This window comes from Bactrocera neohumeralis, unplaced genomic scaffold (genome assembly GCF_024586455.1).
Source record: "Bactrocera neohumeralis isolate Rockhampton unplaced genomic scaffold, APGP_CSIRO_Bneo_wtdbg2-racon-allhic-juicebox.fasta_v2 cluster10, whole genome shotgun sequence".
NCBI classification, from domain to species: Eukaryota; Metazoa; Arthropoda; class Insecta; order Diptera; family Tephritidae; genus Bactrocera; species Bactrocera neohumeralis.
Window position 1 is genome coordinate 4416844 of NW_026089623.1, and position 23794 is coordinate 4440637.

The window sequence follows — 23794 nt, forward strand, 5'->3', positions numbered from 1 at the left end:
TATTATTTTCTTAATTTTACTATCACTAGTTTTCCTGTTAATTAATTGTATTTCATTATTTTATTTTATCAACTTATATATATTTTTATTTTTTTGACTTATGTATATATTTTTATACTTTAATCTGTTTATAGTATAGGTCGGCAAAAATTCCGACTGGGTGTCGCTGCTTAGAAGGTTTTCATCTCAAGCCAGCTCCTGTCGGAGACATTACATTGCAGGCAAGCGGCTCCTAGCGAAGGCTGACGTATTTTCCCAATCATCCCCTTATATTGGACTACCTTACATGCATCCTCTAAAGAATGATGAGGTACTTGGTGGCAGTTTAAAACGCTTGGGGTAGAGACTCAGCATGGAGGAAAACAAAGGAACGAAGCGGATCAGGACATCGGTCCAAACGGGCACATCGTAAGAGCAAGAGTATTGTCAGCGGCCACACCTCCACTGCAATGGTAGCAGGTTGTGGTGGTGTAGAAGACACGGACCAAGAAAGTGTTGTAAGCATTAATGCGGAAAAAGAAGAAAAGCTTCTTCGCTCTCCTGTGCAGGCGACCGGGGGTTCCAACTCTGGCAACAAGAGAGGGCCCGGAGGAAGCCAAGCAAGGAGGGGTTGAAGGCGATAGTGAGGTACAAAGCGGCGGTCGGTATATGCAACCGTCTCGAGGGCAAGTCCAGCCTGAAGGAAAGGAGGTGAAAGGGCTGGCTTGAACTAGAAAGGATGTGAAGAACGGCGGGCACCCTTCGCCACTTGAAACTGGTATAATGCCTCGGATCCAGCGTATGCTAATCGCATTGGGGGCGAACCGAAAGCGCCCACGGAAAGAAAAACTTCAAAGACGTAGCCGGGAAGCTAGACGTCAAGTACGCAGACAAACCGAAACGTCCAAGGTACCGGCGGCAGTCAATGAGATTGCGAAACGGAGTTTGACCGTCGCTCTCATAGACCTCAAAAACTCGCTAGGACAAATGCCACAGTAGCGTTAAAAAATAGTGGAAATTAAGCTATTGGTATCCCTCGTTTCTAGAACCGAGCGCACTCATGCCGTCACTTGATGGATCAGAATTTCGGCATAGAAGAGATCACTTGCCCTACAGAGGTGGAGCTGGTGAAAGAACCCAGCCCGAACGTATTTAACAAGGTAAGATCAGCGATATTGGTGAAGAAAAGTCTATTTTCCCTTATTGATGACGGTATTTCGACAGATGATCTGACGATTGTGATAGTGAAGGGTGTCAAGGATGAGTCTTTACTCCTTGCATCCTACTACATGCCACATAATTGCGAGGCACCAACGGAAGAGCTCCAAAGGCTGGTGGCTACATCCAGCATATGAAAGCAGGCGTTGGTGGTGGGCGCAACGACCACCATTCGGTTTGGGGCGGCCTGATATAAATCATCGAGGTGAGTCCCAACTCAACTATATATTACAAAGTAGTCTAGTGGTAGCTAATCGCGGTGAGGAACCTACCTACCACTTCCAAAAACGTTCTAGACATAACACTATGTACAAGTAGAGAAGCATTGATAAAAAAACTGGAGAGTGCTAAGCATACCGTTGTTTCCTTACCATTGATACATCTACTTCTCCATTAGATCGGAAACAAAGATTAAGAACGGGATAAAAAGAAATCCCACGAGTACAAACTGGGATGTCCACAGGCAGATACTATTTGGCAAGAGCTTGAAAAGGGGCGTAACTGTATTTGCGAATGTTTTTCAATACGCTTGCTCTACGCTGCGACTCAAGCACAAAACGAAGTCTCTTGGTGGAACGAGGACTGTTGGAATGAATATAAAAATATTTTAAGGGACTACGAGAAGTTGGTGCGCAGGACAAAACGAGAACCCTGTAAAAAACTTTCCAAAAGCCGATTTTTTTAAGAAATCAAATGGAAAACCCTCTATAACTCTTTGTAAGTGCCTAGGCATCTGTTGCCACAGGGTACGATAGTTTTGTTCACCTAACGGTTGTACCTATCATATAAAATTAATCTAGACAGATATAGGGTTATACAAGTGTACTGTATATAAATGATTAGGATGACGAGAAAAGTTGAAATGCGGGTGACTATCTGTCTTTTCTTTCGTCCGTTCGGCCATCCGTGCAAGCTGTAACTTGAGTAAAAACTGAGATATCTTGATAAAACTTGGTAAGCGGGTTCCTTAGACCAAGAAAATTAAGGGTTCATAGATGGGCGTAATCGGACGACTGTTACCCTTATAAAATGCTATTTACCGAAAACTTGTAAAGTGTCATAACTAAGCACCGCATTAATATAAAACTGTAGTTTGTCACAAGAATTCGCAGTAGCAAGAGGCACCTATGGTCAGAAAATTTCGAATTCTAATAAGTTTCCTAATAAGTTTAATGTATGTACATATCTCCAAAACAACTTCAAAAACCAAATTTTTTCAGCTCAAATATTATAAGAACTCCTACCGGTAGTGCAATAATGGATGAAATTGGAAGAAAACCCCGCTCTCTCCTCATATAACGATACTGGTTACAACTAGTAAAAGCGAAATAATTTAATAATTAATTACGCCATAAACGGTTTTGACCTTCGGCACTGATTCCCTGATTTTCGTGAAAATTCCCTGATTTTCTTGAATAATGCACTGATTCCCTGGTTTCCTCCTGAATCGGAGATTTTTTTTAAATTATTATTTGTTTTTGAGCGAGTGCGTGAAAAAAGTGGTAGTATTTCAGCGGTGGTGTTCGGGTTACATATGCAACGGGACTGATTTTGACTGAGGCCGAAATGGTAACCCTTATTATGACTGAAAATTTAGAAATTTTCCACGAAAAGAGACAGATACTATGTATATGTGCAAATTAATAGTAATAGTAAAGTAAATTGTGCTTAGCTATTTCTTTAGGTATAGTATCCACTTAGATCGTCCAATAAGTGTTAACACTAGCTGTGAATAACTGGGATTATTCCGCGAATAATCCAAGAGCGCAAAAACACTTTACTCAACACTATTAGTACGTTGTCTGTATACATAAATATGTATGTATATTCCTTGTTGTGGGCAATCTCCTTATCAGAACAAGAAGGCTTTTTTTAATTGGTGTAACTTCCGAAGTCCGAAGACACTGCAGGGGTTTGATAGACTGAATGCAATTTTTATATCCAATTTCGACGAAAAAACACCACCCCACAATTGATCATCTAGGTTGGACCCATCCGTATAGATGCTTATCACTGGAAAGGAGGACAATTTTAAGGTCCGAACATATGTAAATACAATTCTATAAAATTTCGAAAATCAGTGGTATTGGCTTCCCATGCCTGGTACAATTTATTCATTTTAGGATAACTTCTGGAGTTCATTGTTTCCGAGTAAAATAATAATAATTATTCAGTCTTACTAGATTTTAGTCCGCATGATACGGTCCATCGGTTTGTTTAGTTTAATATTGCTTGCATAATGTTAACAAGGGTATTTTGGAATTTACCTCCAATCGAAATTGACACATCATCATTGCAGGTCACAACGTAAAAGCTGTATCGGTGTGCACCTATTCCATCAAGGTTCAGAGATGTCCAAATCTAGAACTCTCAGTAGCCTTGAGCTAGATGTTATTGAATGTGCTTTCTTAGTCAAGGAAGACTTCGAGAGGGTATTATTTTATTTCAAGACATTTTTCAATCATTGTTATCAAATCAACAACTTTAGAGCTGTAAGACTCGCCACCTTCATGCCGAAGCTCCTAGGGGGCTTTTGGATATATACAACAGATCAACCATTACGAACAATTTATAAGCTTGCATGCAACATGCATACATTAAAAGTCGATTAACATAAACTTCCCTGCACAAAGTTACACCTCAAGCAATATGTAATGGCTGTCCTTCTGGATATGGAAGGAGACTATAAAAGTATAAAGGTAATCGCCATTGTTGAGCCTCTGACAAAGAGCAGCGTAGACGACCTAGTATTCTATGGATGCTAATGAACAGTTACGTGAGCAGAGGAATTCCTCAAGGAAGCGCCCTTTCCCTTTTTCTACGGTTGGTGGCCCTGTACGGTATACTACTCCAACTCAACGGAAGAGGAGTGATACTGCTTTCACTTATAGGGATGACATAGTGTTAATGGTATCTCACTGATTGGGCGGAGGTTATACCAATGAGCCACGAAAAATGGACTAATTCTTAACAATGGTAAGACGGAGCTGATTCCATTGACGAATAAAGTCAAACTACCTCAATTTCAACTTCCCTCACTCGGTGGTACTACAATTCTTTTACCCCCCATAAAGTATTTGGGAGTCGAGGTAGATAAAAAAAACTGAATTTTAAATTGAGAAACGTATTAGTAAAGTTTACATAGCGTATTACACGTGCAAAAGGATACTCAGCAGAAACTTAAATGGAGTTCAGAGCGTAGCGTGTTTGGAGGTTACCGAAGCGTCTCAGTCATGCCCGAATGATGCGCTAAAACTTCCCTTGCGCCAACTTCAATAACCATTTCCGCTGGCAGCGATCAAGAGGGAGCTCAAAACGCAATTTGAACAAACAGTGCAGAATACTATAGATAGAAATCAATAACCGTATGCAGGATATTGACGCAAATATGGCCAAACTATGACAGAAACCATGGACTTATTACACAGGTCAAGAAAAAGTATATACAGGCTTACAGCTACCATAACCGAGCACTAGCCGTTTGGAGAACTTTACTTTTTTAGTACATTACAAATCGGAATGTCCGCCAATAGCACGTGCCGTTGCTGCAAACTCGAAGGAAGTATGGAAACGCTTCCTCACTTCTTCGGTGAGTGCCCAGCTTTATCACAAATTAGACATCGAAGTTTTGGAATTCATCAGATACCATTTACTCTCCTTTGGTATATATAGTAATAATACTTACACTTACCTCCATAACGAGGGAATATATGTAGTTTAATTGCAACACCCCTTTAAGGATGGTTACTAATCAGACTTTTACGTAGCTCTTTAATTGAGCTGAGAACAAACCGTCAGGTCCCGGCGATTTGAAGGTCTTCAAAATCCTTAATTTTAATGGAATGATACATGCGCTATACTTGTTTAGTATGACTTTGAATGCGCCTGAAACTTGGATATGTTGTTGGAATATGAAACAAACCTCCTTGTTGAATTTCAAGTTATGAGTATAATATAAGACTGGGTCACGATTCTAATTTGAATATCACTGAAAAGTGCTTTAAAATTTTTATTTAAAATTGAAATAATAAAATCGATTTTCCTTATGTATAAAATATATGTGGACATATATATTCGTATTTCATTTATTCACACTCTGCATTTAAATGTTCTGCAAATGATGACATTGTTTATGAGTTGGACATTTTAATAAAAACTACCAGCTGATTTTAAGCTTAACTAAACTTTAAAGAAAAATTGGGATTCAGCTAAGCTATCACATATATTTATATTTATAACGCTAACGATTATGTTTAATTGCGCAATAAAGATGTATAAAGATAGGTATGTATACAAAGACAGCTTTAACCGAAGCAAGCCTACATTATTGGAACGTGCTATGTGTTGTCTATTGGCCAAGCTTTGCTGGACTTAATAAAAGTTCCGGTTCAATTATACTTAATGGATGATTTTGTTGCATGACATATTTATTATCATGCGATATAATTGCGTTTGTAGAAGTACTGGCATCAGGTAATTGATCCGGTCTGGCCCAAATTTTCTGTATTACTGTGGCCTGTGAGGGTGATAAAGCAGACGAGCCATCTGATTCACTGTCGGATGATGATAACAAAGGAGAAGGGAATATAAAGCTGGGGTTAGAAAAACCCGATGTTGATAAATGCAAATTGTTTGGCTCTGGTTGACTCACTACTGGCTCCGCAATAGTTGTGATATTATCTTCAATTTGTCCTGGAAGAAAAACCGACTGTGACCTTGAGCACATATTTGTAGTTATAGGAGAATTGGAAACAGATGTATGACGATTTGAAAGTATTGCACATGGTGACATAATTGTGGAAACGTTTGATGCAGTGTTCGTTCCTGTTTCGAAATTCGAATATATATTTTCCTCTTCTAATTTCTGTTCAGACCCTATTGATGCAGGCGTTATTGTTGCTGTAGCCGTTGTAGATGTTTTATGTACTCCTACAGTACTAGCATTATCCGTAAGTCCAGAATAATTGTATGTGTTATTCGAAGTAGAAGAGCTAGTGCTATGTATTAGAGCAGGTGTTATTTCGCTAGCTGTTGTTGTTGGCTTGATCGACAAAGAAGTTTCCATTAGAAAGTCGGTGTCCTTAGTATAATTAGGGGCAATGGGAGCATGTGATTGTACTTCCGGTATCAATTTATTGTTCAGTGCAATACGCTGTCGTGACAATTTGTTAGTAGAACTCCAGCTTATAGGTTCTGAGGTTAGCATTGTTGAAAAAGAAGCTAATTGCTGATCTAATGATACTTCTGGCATTTCGATAGAGTTTTCGCTTAAAGTTTTTATTGAAGATACATTTGGGAATTCTTCAACTGATGTTGCGTTTGCATTGATGGCAGTTACATTTATCATACTTTCTACACTTGAAATATTTCCGTCATTGCAATTAACTTTGCTGTTTGACTCGGTATTTTGTACACGTCTCGGTTGCTCTAGCTCATCTCTTCTTAAAAACTCCGATTTTTTGCGAGTGGACTCTGTAAATATTATTTTTATTAATGTTATTGCTTTGGCGGATATGAGTCACAGGTTAGAAGATCATTGCACTCTTCTACATTATTTCGCTAATAGACATATATATTACCACTTACCTCCTATATTTTCCGGCTCTTTGATTATTGGAACTATCCTATTTAATGGTGCCTTTTGTTCATTCTGCATAAAAAGTGATGTTGTCGCGATTTGTCTCAGTGCTTCCATTCCTTCATTCAGTATTTTATTACTGCCACGTTTGTGTGTAATTGGGTATTTTGGCTAAATAGTAAAGAAGTAGCATTATTAAATGTAAAAAGTTTGAGTCAATATACAAGACTTAAGCGGCTTGTTGTCAAGAGTAAAAGCTAAATAAATGGAGTATACCCTCCACAATGGGCGCGTTGAAATCGTTGAAAAACTAAATGTAAATGTGGATTATGACGAACAACAAATTCCAGGGATTTGCTTGAAAGATTTATGTAATACTTTCTTAACTCAAGAATATACTATGACTGAAACAGGGCCACTTTCAAATATTCTATGCTGGCAGAATCTGCAGAGCCGAGGACTTAAATAATAGTCAAACATATTTTACCAGTAATGTTTTAACAACAATAACTAAACCAACCGAACAATTTCTAATAACTGAGTGCGCCTGCCCAAATTTTAAGTGCTAAGCGTTAATGACTTCCATCATAGTACGTGTTTTATGTAATTACTATCTATATATCAGAAAATATTAGAATTAGTATCCTCGCTTACGATCACCACCGGGTGACACAACATTTGGTTTGAAACAATGTTAATAATGGTCTACACCTATAATTAGAAATTAAAATAAAATTATAAGTATATACACCCTGTCAAGAAAGTATCGGGAATGTTTCATTTCCCTTTCTCATCTCCCGCTTATATCGAAGACAGGTAATTTTTTTTACCTAGGTCGGTACAACTGTCCTGAATTATGATACCAAAAATTAGCGCGATCTGTCAACCAGTGTGTTTACTGCAGCTGTTTATGTCAGTCGACCTCAGTAGTGTTTGTCGAATTTTACAAAGTTTTTTAACGTATTTGTGTTAAACTTTGGCCAAACACTTAAAAGATATAATTGAGCCAGCAGCGTATTCACCTGATATGGCCCCCTGTGACCTTTTCTTATTCTCATATATATGTATACCTTGCCTACGCCTAATAAAATCTAATTAGCATCTAGCAGGTTATAACTGCGCGTAGAGTGGGAAATGGGCTTTTCAAGTGTGTTGTGAAACTTATGCTGCAAATCTAAGTTACTGGTTACATGGCAAACTATCTTCTATGCCTTTTGCGGTTCTAATAATTTGGCGAAAACCAACTAACCATTTCAACAGCTCTTTTGCCTGACAAAAGTGTCAGGTTTTTCAAGGAAAAAAATGATAGTTTTGGAATATCTAGAGATTCCTTTAGTAACCAGACCCGTTTCTCACGGCGAAGACTTACCAGCTTCAGCACAATGTGAAAATTGGGACGAAGATTATGGATATGATGATGAAGGAGAACTGAACAATGCAGAAAAACGGATGCCACCTATTATCCTAAAAACAACGAAATGAAATACCCCATTTATTCTACACTTGGAATCTCCGACGGTCGTAATCTTTAAAATATTGCTTTAATTAACTTACCTGTAATGTCGGTCGTCGGGCTATTGAAACACGTTTGCCCTCTCCACGGAGTAGTGAAGTAGTATAATCGGCATCATTTTTGTTGCAATCTTTCTTAAGAGTTTTTTTATTCGTTGAAATGCAATGAGAAGGGCATATACAAAATAGTATTCGCAGCATACAACAAACGAATCCTAGTCCTGAAATATATTAATTTCCTTTTGAGTATATTAGAAAATTCACTACATTGCAAAAAAATTGATTTTTCGTAATTTTGAACTTCATAGTGAGTTGTTCTTCACTACAATTATCAATTTTAGCGACAATATTTTTTTGTTTCCTTATTATAATACTATACTTAATAAATTACTTTGACAAAGTATTGGTCATGAGCAATTGAACAAAAGGTCAAGAAGTATTACGGGCGCCATGTTAATTTGAAACAAACTTTACAAGACAAATTCATCACAGTGTCAGCAGTTCTATTTCAACTTTAATTTGGTATACATTAATTAGAGTTTAATTTTATTAGAAATACTTTTAGTTTGAATAAGATCGATGCCATTAAAGTATTTTGTATGGCTTATTTATTGTCAAAAAATCCAAAATATCTATATATTCAGTTAAATGTAAAAATGTATAGTTACCAATTAACGATGGTCCAATGAGTCTAAGTTCTACTGTTTTAAATCCTTTTTCACCTGTACCTACAAATGCTATTACCAAACCCAAAGCTATAGTCCCAAGACCGACATAAAGAAAAGTATTGGCAAATGTACTAGGACCTCGTAATACACCCAAAAGATCTTCATCGTCAGAAGAGCCGCCTAATGATGCATCCTGAACCTGTAAAAAAAGATTTATTTATAATTACTTCAATGCTACTCTTACCATCGTAAACCGCGCAAGGCGACGAAACATTACTGAAGTGAAATAAAGCACGAATCGGCTTAAAATAATAGCGTTTTCTTTTCTCGACAAAAATGTTGCCTTATTATATGACAAATGATGCAAAATCTTCATACATAAGAAGAAGAAGAATTTACAAAAAAAAAAATACTTTGAAACTTTTTACAAACCATAAATAAAAATTCACAGGGCAACTGACACTCTTACGTTTTGAGAGGGTAGAAAACGTTGCACTTTTGCCTGTTAAGAAGGCAATACTTTGATAAAAAAAACACGCAGCCCGTACACAGAGCAGTATAAATGCAACATTTTTGTGAGAAAAGAAAACGCTGTAAGTAACACACCTATTGCAGATATTTTTAGTTGTATTATTACAATTCCATTCTGGAACAAAATATTTTAGATTTTCTGGGCGAGGCGGTATATTTTTTCCACGTATTTGCTGCGTATATTATTTTCAATAGATACACTTATTTCAATTAGTTGTGTAGTTTTTTCGTTGGTGTTTAATGTTATATACGTATCAAAAAAGAAAGGTTCCGAAATTAGTGAGTATGAAGAGCTTGAGAAGATGGCTGATAGAGGTAATGCTCGAAACTTGTGCGAAAAGATGCGGTGACTAACGGAAGACCGGAGAGCACACCCATGAGGACCCAAAATGGTGATCTAGTGGCTGATGTTTAGAACATACTGTAGTTACGGAGGAAACCCTTCTCCAGCCTGCTGAACATCAGTGAAAGTGTAACATCTGGAGATGCTAAACCCGAATCCCCAAAAGACGATAGAGCGGACGTTCTATTGCCCGACCATGAAAAAGTTCGAACAGCAATTACCCGTCTGAAGACCAACAAAACGGTAGGGGCCGCCTGGCGAGCTATTCAAATACCTGCCAGCTTCTTTGCAAACCATTCCCGATGATTGAAATTTAAGTGTATTCAGTTCACACAAAAGGGGACCCCACAATCTGCACCAATTACCGTGTCTCCTCAATACAAGGTGCGTTCCAAAGTAAAGAGGTCTTAAAAAAAAACAGAACAAATGATTTTTTCGGTAAAATCAATTTATATTATTTAAAATAGTCTCCTTCTGCTTCAATTCCATTTCCATGAATTTCAATAATGATTTTGGCTGATTTTTGATACATTCACGCACAGCTTCGATGGAATTTCCAGTGATCACGGATTTTGATTGGTCCACATGTTGATCGTCATTATGTCCTCACAACCACACTGCTACGGAATAGGCAATCATCGCCATAAACTTGTTTCATCAATTGAAACGTTTTGGTAAAAGTTTTACCGAATTTATTTATTTTAAAACAAAATTTAATGTTGGCTCTTTGTTCGAAGCTCATTTTCGCACCGAAAACACAAACATTCTGATACTTAAAACGCAATAACTTCACTCCCAATCAATGAAATGCCATGAAATTCTCACTGGACAATTGAAAAAAATAGCAGATTCTAAGGCACCAGTCGACATATAGATGGCGCCACAAGGGGCACTAGATTCAAAAAGTCCTGTTTACTTTTACTTTATCTTGTATCGCCTATAAGGTCTTATTGAGCATAGTGTTTAAAAGACTGAAGTTTTGATTGGACTTTATCGGTGTGGCTTTGGACCTCGAAAATCTACAATCGACGAGATTTTCACCACACTTTGGACTAAGTAGGCAATGGAAAGTAAGGTCCTCTCTCGACTAACGAATATGGTTCGGAGGTATGGACAATGACAGAACCTGATCAGTCGGCCTTGGAAGTGTTCGAGAGAAAAGTTTCGAGGAAGATTTATGGTCCTTTGCGCATTGACAACGTCGAGTCGATGAGCTGTACGAGATATGCAAAGACATCTACTTAGTTTAGCGAATCAAGAGACAGCTGTTATACCATTTCCGATTAATGTCTTTGGCGTATTGAGTTAATGATTTATCGCGGATGTAGGAGCTTTTAATATTACTGTTAAATGGGTTCTTATAATGTTTTGCGCTAGGCAAATTTGGTTGTTATCGCTTAAGTGGTTTAAGAGATATGTGCATTAAACTTTTAGAGGGCGGGACCACGCTCACTTTTTCAAAATTTTTTGCCCACAGGTGCCCTTGCTACTGCAATCGCAGTGTCAAATTAGAGTTTTATATCTTAATTTAGTGCTTAGTTATGACACTTTATAGGTTTCTGGTTAATGGTGTTTTATGGGAGTGGCAGTGGTCCGATTACGCCCAACTACGAACGCGTAATTTACATATTTTTGATATGCGAAAACTAACTACAAAAATATGTCAAAAACATTAAGATTTGTATGTTTAAAATATGTTTTCTATAATAATGCGGTATTGTACCAAATTGCGTAAAATCGGATCAATACTTCCCATAATTAATAATAATAATTTTAAAATTTCGGCTTTATTTGATATGCTACACTTTAGTGTCAAAAATTTCTGAAATTGGCCTCAAATTATCATTGCTTCGATATATTTACTACATATGTATAATGATATCTGATGATGAAGATGATGATGATATTGTGGCGAATATAGATGACAGAACAAAAAAGAATTTGTGATGCCATAATATTGGGACTTTTTTAATAACCCAATGATTGAACTCAATGTAGAGTTTCAACACAGACGCCAGAATGGGTGGCATCCGTGGAGTGCCCCAAATGGCTAATTGTGGTATACCCCTGAAGCTAAATCAGCCACATTTGCCCAAGACAAACTTTTTCGGCACATTCTTCGACAGTGTGCATATGGGTAAAGTGCTACTAATGGTGCGTTAACTCAATAAATGTCAGAGGTATTAAGTTTTACATACAATACAAAACTGGAATTGATTATATTAAGAATATAAAATTTGGAACAAGGTCTAGACCAAATAAATTCATGTTCTGTGCTAGACCACAAATACAACTTTTAAGAAAGTTTGTCCATTTAACGAACAATTATCGGTTCTATGGCGAATTCAATTGAAGTCGTATATCACTCCAAGGCAAATTTCGCGAAGGTCGTCTAAAATCAGTTATTTTTCGGGAAACTATTGATGCTGGGCGCAATCCGCTTGCGTGTTTTTTTCTTGCTGATAGTAAATTTTGGCGACAATTTCTAAACGTACTCTTTAAATAAATAGTTATAGTTGAACAAAATCATTTTTAAAATGTTATAAGATCGGTTGAGTAGTTAGCAAAAAATCTTGACAACCCACTTTAAAAACACAGTTTCGAGAAAAGGGCGTTTAAAGTTTTAAGTGGCTGTATTAGAGTCTGTATCTATAAAACTTGTACTCGAAGTTCAGAATAATATTCCAGAAATGTTAAAGAATTAAATAAGAAAATACAAAAATCTGTTTTTTGAAGTTATACTTCTTATACGAGTTCGGAAAAGGTTGCGATAGATTCAGGTTGCGCAACCTTGCTCAATATGAATCTACGCAAACTTGAATCTACGCAAACTTGTCTGCGAAGATGTTCGAGCAGCAAGCGAAGCGGTGACAATCGGCGATCGTTTGTTCGTTTCTTTCGGCACAGCTCTACCAACAACACAATGTTGCCATGCTTATGCTGTTGTTGTTTTTGTAGAACAATGTTTCAATTTTTGGTTGGTGACATATTCAATTAAAAATAAATTCTGTTGTGATTCGAACCTACGTGCTCGTCGTAACTTTTCAAGCGCTTACCACCAACACCACCATTGACACTTGTATTGCGTTGTCCTAATTATGGTTTGGTTATGCATGAAAGAAATATACAATGGATCGCCGATTGTTACCTCTTTCCTTGCTGCTGCGACTTCTGAGTGGTGATTTTAATGAATAAATTCCAAGGTTTTACGCAAAAATAATGCGGTCAATAAGTACAGTACGCTTATGTATGCTTGCGCATTATTTTTCTTTCGTTTGTCTTTCATTTTTGCGAATTCTCAACTATTTTATGTGACTTTATTTCTTTCGTCTCTCTTTGTTTTGTGCGAATTCTTTGAATTTCTGAACGCGCACATGCGTATGCATACATTCATATGAACATGTGCAGATACACAAGATAGGATAGAAAGATGTATACCTTTTTTCATCGTATACTATACTAATAAATATTTTTCGTACTAATAGAAATTAAATTTATCACAGCAATATTATGTATATATATATTAGGTATATTGCTGTGATAAATTTAATTTCTATTAGTAAGAAAAATATTTATTAGTATAGTATTACGATGTTAAAATGCAAAAATTAAAGACTAAGTCCGTCGAGATTCGAACCTGCGTTCACCTTGTGACTTTTTATGTGCTTACCACCAACATCACTATTGACACTTTCGTGGCGTTGTCTTAAGTATGGTTTGGTTATGCATGTAAGAAATATACGATGGTTCAAATAATTTGGTTTAAGTATAGAAATATGCTTTTGTAGAACATTTGCTTTCGCAAACATACAGACAAATGTGCAAACGACATAATACATATATGTATGATTGTTTCGCATTTTGCTTCTACGCCGGTCAAATTTCTATACAAAAATCGACTGAAATGCATGAGAAAATAAAATGGACATCTAGGGCAAATAATTTTAAAAAAATTTATTGATAATTAAATATAAATGAAAATACATGTAAATTTACTTAAATTTTTTTAAATTTATTAAAAAACTTATGTAAATTTTTTGAAAAACTGCAAAGAAAAATAAAAAGAAAATTCATTTTACTTTGGCCCAGTTTTGTGCGCAATACAAATGCAACGCCAATAATGAATACAAAAATTGACTAAACACCATGATATAAGATATACAAATTATAATATGACAACCCAATTCGAAGAGTACAAAAGAGAGATGGTTACGCTGCATATTCCCTTCCGCAACGAAGAGACAGAACTACTTTCCGAGTCGAAATTCCTTCATTTAGACTTTGTTTTATAAAATGTGCATAATGAATTTAAATGTTCTAGTTTTCTTTCATACAAAATGATATGCATTTCTGAATATCACTAAGAAGTGTAACTTCTTCCGCGCGTAGGGACTCCACGCGCCTTTGTTTTTTTTGTAGCCATCAAACTCATGTAACCCCTTAATATTTCTCTTCTGTAGACAACATACATATATAATATTATTGTGCTAATAGTTCTATTTTATAGAAGGAATACCCAGAACATCAAATTTATTTTTTCCTATGGTAGTACGGGCAATAAAGCATCAAAACATTAGCAACAGGCATTTACAAATGATGTCTAAAGACTTCTTATTTACAAACAGTCATTAAAAGTAAAAATTGCGGATTGTAACAACTTACTCGATTACGTTTCACCCAGCGGCGATGACAGGCCGCCTGTTGTTGCGCTTCTTGAACGCTGCAACGTCGCCCTCTTTCCAGCCATGCAGCGCGGCCTCGTGTACACTGATATGCAACCAAGCAAAAATAAACAGTAATGAAATACAAATATTATAGCTGATTCTGTTAAAGTACAATTAATCATGCAATAAGCATTCACATACCATACATAAGTAGGTATGCAAATGTTTATATGAATGCATAAATATAAGCACATAATTACATGAACAAATGCAAATGAACGCACGTTTATTTATATTTACAAATTGAAAAGTAAAACAAACACAATTAAAATAATATCTTAGTCTATGACATATGCGTCGTAATTCATTTAAAAATTAATATTTTACATCTATTCGATTGTGTTTTATATGGGACACCAGTTTTATATTAAGTTATGGTTAATTTTACACTTATTTCGCATCCTCATACATTGTAAAATTTTTTATTAAAAAAAAAACAAGTAAGGAAGGGCTAAGTTCGGGTGTCACCGAACATTTTATACTCTCGCATGATAAAGTGATAATCGAGATTTCATTATCCGTCATTTACATATTTTTCAAATACCGTATTTGTGTAAAGTTTTATTCCGCTGTCATCATTGGTTCCCAATGTACATACATACATATATATTATACAGAGAAGGCATCAGATGGAATTCAAAATAGCGTTATATTGGGAGAAGGCGTGGTTGTGAACCGATTTCACCCATATTTCGTACATGTCATCAGGGTATTAAGAAAATATTATGTACCGAATTTCATTGAAATCGGTAGAGTAGTTCCTGCGATATGGTTTTTGGTCCATAAGTGGGCGACGACACGCCTATTTTCAATTAAAAAAAAAAAAGCCTGGGTGCAGCTTCCTTCTACCATTTCTTCCGTAATATTTAGTGTTTCTGACGTTTTTTGTTAGTCGGTTAACGCACTTTTAGTGATTTTCAACGTAACCTTTGTATGGGAGATGGGCGTGGTTATTATCCGATTTCTTCCATTTTCGAACTGTATATGGAAATGCCTGAAGGAAACGACTCTATAGAGTTTGGTTGACATAGCTATAGCAGTTTCCGAGATATGTACAAAAAACTTAGTAGGGGGTGGGGCCACGCCCACTTTTCCAAAAAAATTACGTCCAAATATGCCCCTTCCTAATGCGATCCTTTGTGCCAAATTTCACTTTAATATCTTTATTTATGGCTTAGTTATGACACTTTATAGGTTTTCGGTTTTCGCCATTTTGTGGGCGTGGCAGTAGGCCGATTTTGCCCATCTTCAAACTTAACCTTCTTATGGAGCCAAGAAATACGTTTACCAAGTTTCATCATGATATATCAATATTTACTCAAGTTACAGCTTGCACGGACGGACGGACAGACAGACATCCGGATTTCAACTCTACTCGTCACCCTGATCACTTTGGTATATATAACCCTATATCTGACTTTTTTTAGTTTTAGGACTTACAAACAACCGTTATGTGAACAAAACTATAATATTCTCCTTAGCAACTTTGTTGCGAGAGTATAAAAAGTAAAACACATTAAAAAATTAAAGCTGAATTTGCGGTTTCAGAAAATATTTCAAGTGTTAAAGGTAACTTTCAGAAATCGAGTCGACTTTAATGCGAACATTATATAAATGTTTGAAATTTCTTCTTCCATAACTTAAACACGGTGAGGATACATATTTGATAAGAAAAACTATTCCTAGATAAAGAAAACTCACTCGCTACGAGTGCATAAAATCAGCAGTTTGCTTATATGTATGTATCTCAAAAATTTAAAGAATATTTGTAATATTTCGTCACCTAAAATGCAAAACAACGTAGTATCATCAAAAATTTCGAATTTGATTACGATTAACATATTCCATATATAGTACATATGTACAACCATATGTAAATACAAAACTTTAAAGTAAGCGAATGTGTGACCATGGATACTAATGTTCCATGTACTACAAAAAACATTTATGGTTTTGGAGTGGACTCTAGTCGGTAAAATTTTGATTGGGAATATGTTCTCAAATATACGTTAGTTTAATGCCCAAAGTAAAGGCAATCAACTCAGAGTATACCCTGGCGACGATATTTTCGACTTGAATATGACCCTTGTCAATACTAATATGTTCGGTATTTTAATAAAATGAAGTGGAAATGTACTCTTTAACATCATGTAATTTAGCGTTGAATAAGGTTAAACAAGAATATTTTAATTATATGTTGCAGCATACATACTTCTCGTTCATTCTTCCATTTAAATTGCGCGAGTATGTACTGTTCGGCACTCGAATTCAATCTTTCCTTACTTGTTGGCTTTCGGCCACACTTCAAAAAAAAGAATAACCATAGTAGATCTAACACAGAACTATCTTTCGCATACAACTCCCTTTTGAGTGGCTTCAAAATAATAACCCTGTTCGGACCATGTGTCTTCAGTTCTTTCGCGTAGAACTCTTTTTTTTGGTTCGGTCGAGCTTCAAAAGAACATAACACTGGTCGATCTAACACCAGGATTTATCTATAAAAAGGAAATTCTGAAAGTTTGCGTAATATTAACAGTAATAATAAGTATATATTATATATATATATATATATATATATTAATCTGTAGAGCCTATCTCTGTACATACCAATTTTTACCGCAAAATCGGGCGATACTATTTTAAATCCCAGCCAAATGTAATTTAAAAAAAAGAACACGTTATTTTTCTGTTCCCCTGTAAACTTGTGAAACGTAATGTTATGTTATTTTGCATTTCAAATGACGATTTGTAAGTATGTATGTAATTTTCAGTACGATATAAATAATACAATCAAAAATTAACAAAATTATAAAAATCAAACTTTGGCACATTAAATATCGACATATAAATATTTACAAACTTCACAAATTTCTTCTACTAAGCATGCGAAATATGTTGCATGAAACAAAATGGATTTATTAGTGGTAATAGTTCCAAATAAGATTGTAAACAGTTTATTTATAAATTTAAATAGGAGAAATATTTGGTATTATTTATAAGTATAGAGATTTATAGAAAGTGTATAATTTTAATATTATCTGATCGCATCTTACTGATTTCATAAAAATGTGTAAAGGTTGTTGATACGGTTAATAAAAATGTATTATACCATCATCTTCCCAAATATCTTTGTTACATGGAAGGTAAAAAAGCAATAAAATAATAAAACAGTATATGCAAGCGAGGATGGATGTGTAGAAGTTCACGCAAATGAGGAAAGCTCTCTGATCACCATTGACTAGGGAGTGGGCAGAAACCATTCTTTCACTTATGGCTCAAGCAGCTTACGACTTCCGGTCTTTGAACAAGTATCCTCTGGGTAGCCAAAGAATATCCGTTTAAGGATTACGATTTGATGGCATGCACCTGGAATGTCCGGTCCCTTAATTGGGAAGGTGCGCTGCACAGCTGGTTGAAGTTATTGTGAAAATTAAGGCTGACATCACCACCATCCAAGAAATGCGATGAACCGTCATTCACCCCGGCGGATGAACGTCTAGCCACAATCCATATCAAAGCGAGGAAGAGAAAACACGATGAGAACATAGATGCTTCTATGAGCGCTTGGAGCACACCTTTGAGTAAATTCAGCCTCCAGGAGGAAACATCCACAAATGGGTTGAGGAGGCTTCACCGGAGTCCGAAATATGGTTATCTGTAGTACCAGATTCCACCATTGAAAAATACACCAAGTTAACTGGCTGTCTGCGGATCGAAAAACCACCAACCAGACCGATCATTTTGTGATAGACGGAAGACACGTCTCCAGTGTTTTAGATGTGCGTACGCTCCCATTCCTAACATCGACTCGGACCACTGTTTTGTTGCAGGATAAACCACACGTCAACAAACACAAGGAAGGTTCGACGTCATGAAGATACAATCACAACAGATAGACGAACGATTTTCTACTCGACTTCCACTCCTGCTCTCTGAGAGCACTCATCAACAACTCGGTATAAAGGAACTGTGGGACGGCATTTCAAGCTTCTCACGCACAGATGCAAACAGACTGTCTACCTGGCAACGTTGCAATCGACCACAATACGTACGGGATGGGATAGATATCGGGAGTTGAAGAGACGCATTTGACTGGATAAGGGAGCAGAGCAAATAGGTCTTGCAGTAAACGAGGGCAGGACGAAATATCTCCTGTCATCAAACAAACAGTCGTCGCACTAATGACAGTCATAACTTCGAAGTTGTAAATAAATTCGTCTATCTTGGAACCAGCATTAACAGCAACAACAATGTCAGCCTCGAAATTGAACGCAGAATAACTCTTGCCAACCGGGGCTTCTTTGGACTGAGTAGGCAATTGTGAAGTAAACTCCTCTCTCGACGAACAGAAACCAAACTCCATAAGTTACTTGTTAATCCCGTCTTGCTATATGGTGCAGAGGCACGATGACCACATTACGAATTTTCGAGAGAAAATTTATGGTCGTTTTCGTCTTGGCCATGGAGAATACCGCATTAGATGAAACGATGAACGTTTCAGACATACAGTGACATTGACATATGTAGTTCAGCGAAAAAAAAACAAGACAGCGGCTACGCTGGCTAGATCATGTTGTTCGAAGCGAAAAAAAACACTTCAGCTCTGAAAGTAATCGACACAATACCCGTCGGGGGAAACAGAGGAAGACCTCCACTTCGTAGGAAAGACCAGGTGGAGAAGAACCTGGCTTCGCTTGGAATCTCCAATTAGCGCCACATTGCAAGAAGAAGAAACGATTGGAGCGCTGTTGTTAACTCGGCTATAACCGCGTAAGCGCTGTCTACGCCAGTAAAGAAGAAGAATATCAAGCTCATTAGTTTTTAGCTTTTTTCTACCCGGTCAGATGGAACGAGATGTTTTAATTTAAATCCATATATCTATTGAGCATCAAGCATTATATTTTGTTACCAAACCATACCATGTCAAAAGGAATAGTCCACTAAGTTTTGTTATGGTATGAAGTCAACCAACATAACAAATAATTATATTAGTCATATGATGGTTGGAGGAAGGTCTAAACCATTTATACGCTTAATTTCATTAAAATACATCAAAAATTGTAACTCCAAATTTTCCGCATAAAATTGGTCAAATTGTTACGAATAAATTATATTTTATCCATAAGTAAGTGGAGCCACTACTATTGTCCATTTAAAGTACAAGTATGTATATAAAATCCACATTCAAGCTTTCTGTACTATATTTAACGCTTTAAATTTAATGCCAAATTCTAAAGTCTCAATTATTGACTGATTGGGAATTAAAATATATCACTTTAATTATTTTCAATAAAGGATATTCTATGAGCTTAGCTACTTACCAAATCTGCCTACACTCTCAGGAGGCTAAAGAGTCTTAAGGAACAATTATAGCAAATTACACCGTTTTCACGGACAGAGTCAATTGGCTAGTGGTCATCATTCTGTCAATTATAGTATATACCTGTATTAATCTTCTGGATTAATTTTCTTCTTCTTCTTAATTGGCGTAGAAACCGCTTAAGCGATTATAGCCGTGTTAACAACAGCGCGCCAGTCGTTTCTTCTTTTCGCTACATGGCGCCAATTGGATATTCCAAGCGAAGCCAGGTCCTTCTCCACTTGGTCCTTCCAATGGAGTGGAGGTCTTCCTCTTCCTCTGCTTCCCCCGGCGGGTACTGCGTCGAATACTTTCAGAGCTGGAGTGTTTTCGTCCATCCGGACAACATGACCTAGCCAGCGTAGCCGCTGTCTTTTAATTCGCTGAACTATGTCGATGTCGTCGTATATCTCGTACAGCTCATCGTTCCATCGAATGCGGTATTCGCCGTGGCTAACGCGCAAAGGACCATAAATCTTTCGCAGAACTATTCTCTCGAAAACTCGCAACGTCGACTCATCCGTTGTTGGCATCGTCCAAGACTCTGCACCATACAGCAGGACGGGAATTATGAGTGACTTATAGAGTTTGGTTTTTGTTTGTCGAGAGAGGACTTTGCTTCTCAATTGCCTACTCAGTCCAAAGTAGCACCTGTTGGCAAGAGTTATCCTGCGTTGGATTTCTAGGCTGACATTGTTGGTGGTGTTTACGCTGGTTCCAAGATAGACGAAATTATCTACGACTTCAAAGTTATGACTGTCAACAGTGACGTGAGTGCCAAGTCGCGAATGCGACGACTGTTTGTTTGATGACAGGAGATATTTCGTCTTGCCCAAGTTCACTGCCAGACCCATTTTCTGTGCTTCCTTGTCCAGCCTGGAGAAAGCAGAACTAACGGCGCGGGTGTTGAGGCCGATGATATCATATATATGGATTAATTTTAGTTGTTACAAATAACCGCTAGGTGAACAGAGTTAATTTCTGCGTCAAGAATAAGTTCCTTATTCACTATTAAGCGTTGCCCATAGTGAAAGGCATGACAACAAATTAACCGTCCGATATTTCGATGATTATAATCTGTTTGTACTCGGTTTTGTTTTAAAAATATATTGAAAATTATTTAATTTTTTAAGCGATTTTATTTCATCACAGTTTTAGAGGAATTCCCTTTTTGTAGATGTCATAACGCTCACGCACACCATAGTGCAGCACATACATCAATGACAGAATAAAAGAGGTGAGTTGCCATTTAATTATTTACTATGCATTAAACTTTTTTTTGTGTAACAGAGATAACATACCAAAATTTATAACAAGAAACGGACAAAAGATATTAGATATAACTCTCATATTCTAAAAATTATTAAATAAGATTCACCTTAATCTTGATTAAATAGTTCCCGGACACAATAACACAAATTAAAGGAAGAATTAGGCCCCTAAGCTTGTCTCCCGAACTTAAAGAATTACAGAAGGAGTGCAGAAAAAAAATTTTATGTAGCTAAACTAACCCAAAACAAGATAAACATTAACTTCGGCTGCACCGAAGCTAATAGTATATCCTTCATAGGTGCATTTCTTTTAGTAACTGTGTGTTTACGTAAATCAAAAAACCGGCCAGTGGTTTTCATCCAACGGAAACATTTAACTAGTTCTTTTCAGCCAGGTTGTTTGCCAAAAAATTAAGGTTATTTAATAAAGAAAATGGATCTATTAGACGTTTATAATAATTTAATATTTTAAGAAGATTTATTATTAACATAAACATAATGAAATAATTATAATATTTATGGGGTATTCCATACCAAATCGACCACTTTTGAACCCGACCCCTTTAGATTTTGCTGAAACTTATCCATCCTTTTCTACCCTTTGAAAAACATTTTTGAGAATTTTTTCAAAATTTTTTGTCCAACTTCAAAAAAAGTTATGAATTTTTCAAAAAAAGGCTGTTTTATTTTCAAACAGCCATAAATTTTGTAGAAATTGACTTTTGGGGACCTTTTTTTTAAATTTTTGTTTTTGAATAAACTTTTCGAAAAAAATACACGAAAAAAATTTAACACGATCAATTATATAAAATAATCGGGTTTTTAAGTAAAATCGTCATTTTTTGGAAGTTCGCCATTTTTTGTTTTTTTTTTGTTTTTTCTCAAAAAAATCTTTAATTAATTTGACAACTATCCCTGCTAATCCCGTAATGGGCCAATTTTTTTATATTCTTTTTATTTATTTAAAAAAAAATTGTCAAATTTTCAAAAATTAAAAAAATCAAAAAAATCGCTCCACTCTGGGATTGGCAGGGATAGTTGTCAAAATAATTGAAGTTTTTTTTTGAGGAAAAACCAAAAAAAAAGGCGAAAAACTTCCAAAAACCGATTACTTAAAAAACCGATTATTTTATATAATTAATCGTGTTAAATTTTTTTCGTGTATTTTTTCAAAAAGTTCATTCAAAAACAAAAATTTAAAGAAAAAGGTCCCCAAAAGTCAATTTCTACAAAAGTTATGTCTATTTGAAAATAAAAAGGCCTTTTTTTGAAAAATTCATAACTTTTTTTGAAGTTGGACAAAAAATTTTTAAAAAATTCTCAAAAATGTTTTTCAAAGGGTAGAAAAGGATGGATAAGTTTCAGCAAAATCTAAAGGGGTCGGGTTCAAAAGTGGTCGATTTGGTATGGAATACCCCTTATATATTATTATCTACATAAATTTAAAGGCAAATTTTCTTCAACTATTGTAGCGTTGCTTAGAGAATAAACCACGTCGAATTTGCAGAATATGTCTAGTTAACTGAAAAAGTCTCCAATGCGAATATTTGACTCCGATAGTTCAGTTTGTCTGGAAGCTATATGCTGTAGTAATATGATGTGAACAATTTCTTCTCAGGTTACATTATTTCTATGAACAATAACTGGTATCTCGTGAAGATATGTATATCGTCAAATGAGAAAGTTTCCCATGCAAGCATTTGATTTCGATCATTCAGTTTGTATGGAAGCTATATGCTATAGTTAACCGATCTGAACAATTTTTTCGGAGATTATATTATTACCTTAAGCAGTAATCCATGTAAAATTTCGTGAAGATACCACGTCAAATGCGAAAGTTTTCCATATGGCAGCTATATGCTATAGTGAGCCGATCTGAACAATTTCTTCCGATATTACTTTATTTCTATGAACAATAACTCATACCAAATTTCGTGAAGATATATCGTCAAATGAGGAAGTTTCCCAAGCAAGCATTTGTTTCCGATCATTCAGTTTGAATGGCAGCTATATGCTATAGTTAACCGATCTGAACCATTTCTTCGGAGATTACATTGTTGCCTTAGAAAATAATCTATATTAAATTTCGTGAATATATCTTGTCAAATGCAACAGTTTTCCATACAAGAACTTGATTCCGATCGATCAGTTTGTATGGCAGCTATATGTTATAGTGGTCCGATATCGGCAGTTCCGACAAATAAGCAGCTTCTTGAAGATAAAATGGCGTTTGCAAAATTTCAAAACGATATCTTAAAAACTGAGGGATTAGTTCGTATATATGCAGACGGGCAGACTGACAGACGGACATGGCTAAATCGACTCAGCTCAACATACTCAACAAATATATATACTATATATACTTTCACCCCTATTCTGTGCACTTGACAAATTCAACATATTTCTTATTTGCCAAAATTTGAAATTTATCAAGCATTTCGTATTCTGTGTCTGAAATAAAAGCCCTTTTCATTATAAGTTGTTAAGAAGTCAAATGCTCTTGACAGTGCTTGTTCATAAAGATATGAACATGAAAGTTTTGTAACCTTAAGATAGAATTATATATACAAAATTATATTTTTGACACAACTACATTAATACATAAAAATAT

General features: G+C 35.9%; 1 protein-coding gene across 1 annotated transcript in view; it reads right to left on the bottom strand.

The window, feature by feature from the left end:
• Positions 1-5168: 5168 nt before the first annotated feature.
• Positions 5169-23794, bottom strand: part of LOC126764838 (uncharacterized) — a 79560-nt gene continuing 60934 nt past the window's right edge. The window contains exons 2-6 of the mRNA XM_050482420.1: positions 14492-14596; positions 8956-9154; positions 8330-8508; positions 6784-6946; positions 5169-6669 (exon numbers count right to left, since the gene is read on the bottom strand). Of these exons, the coding sequence (XP_050338377.1) occupies positions 5546-6669; positions 6784-6946; positions 8330-8508; positions 8956-9154; positions 14492-14596 (1770 nt within the window). The 3' untranslated portion in view covers positions 5169-5545. The remainder of the gene's footprint in view (positions 6670-6783; positions 6947-8329; positions 8509-8955; positions 9155-14491; positions 14597-23794) is intronic.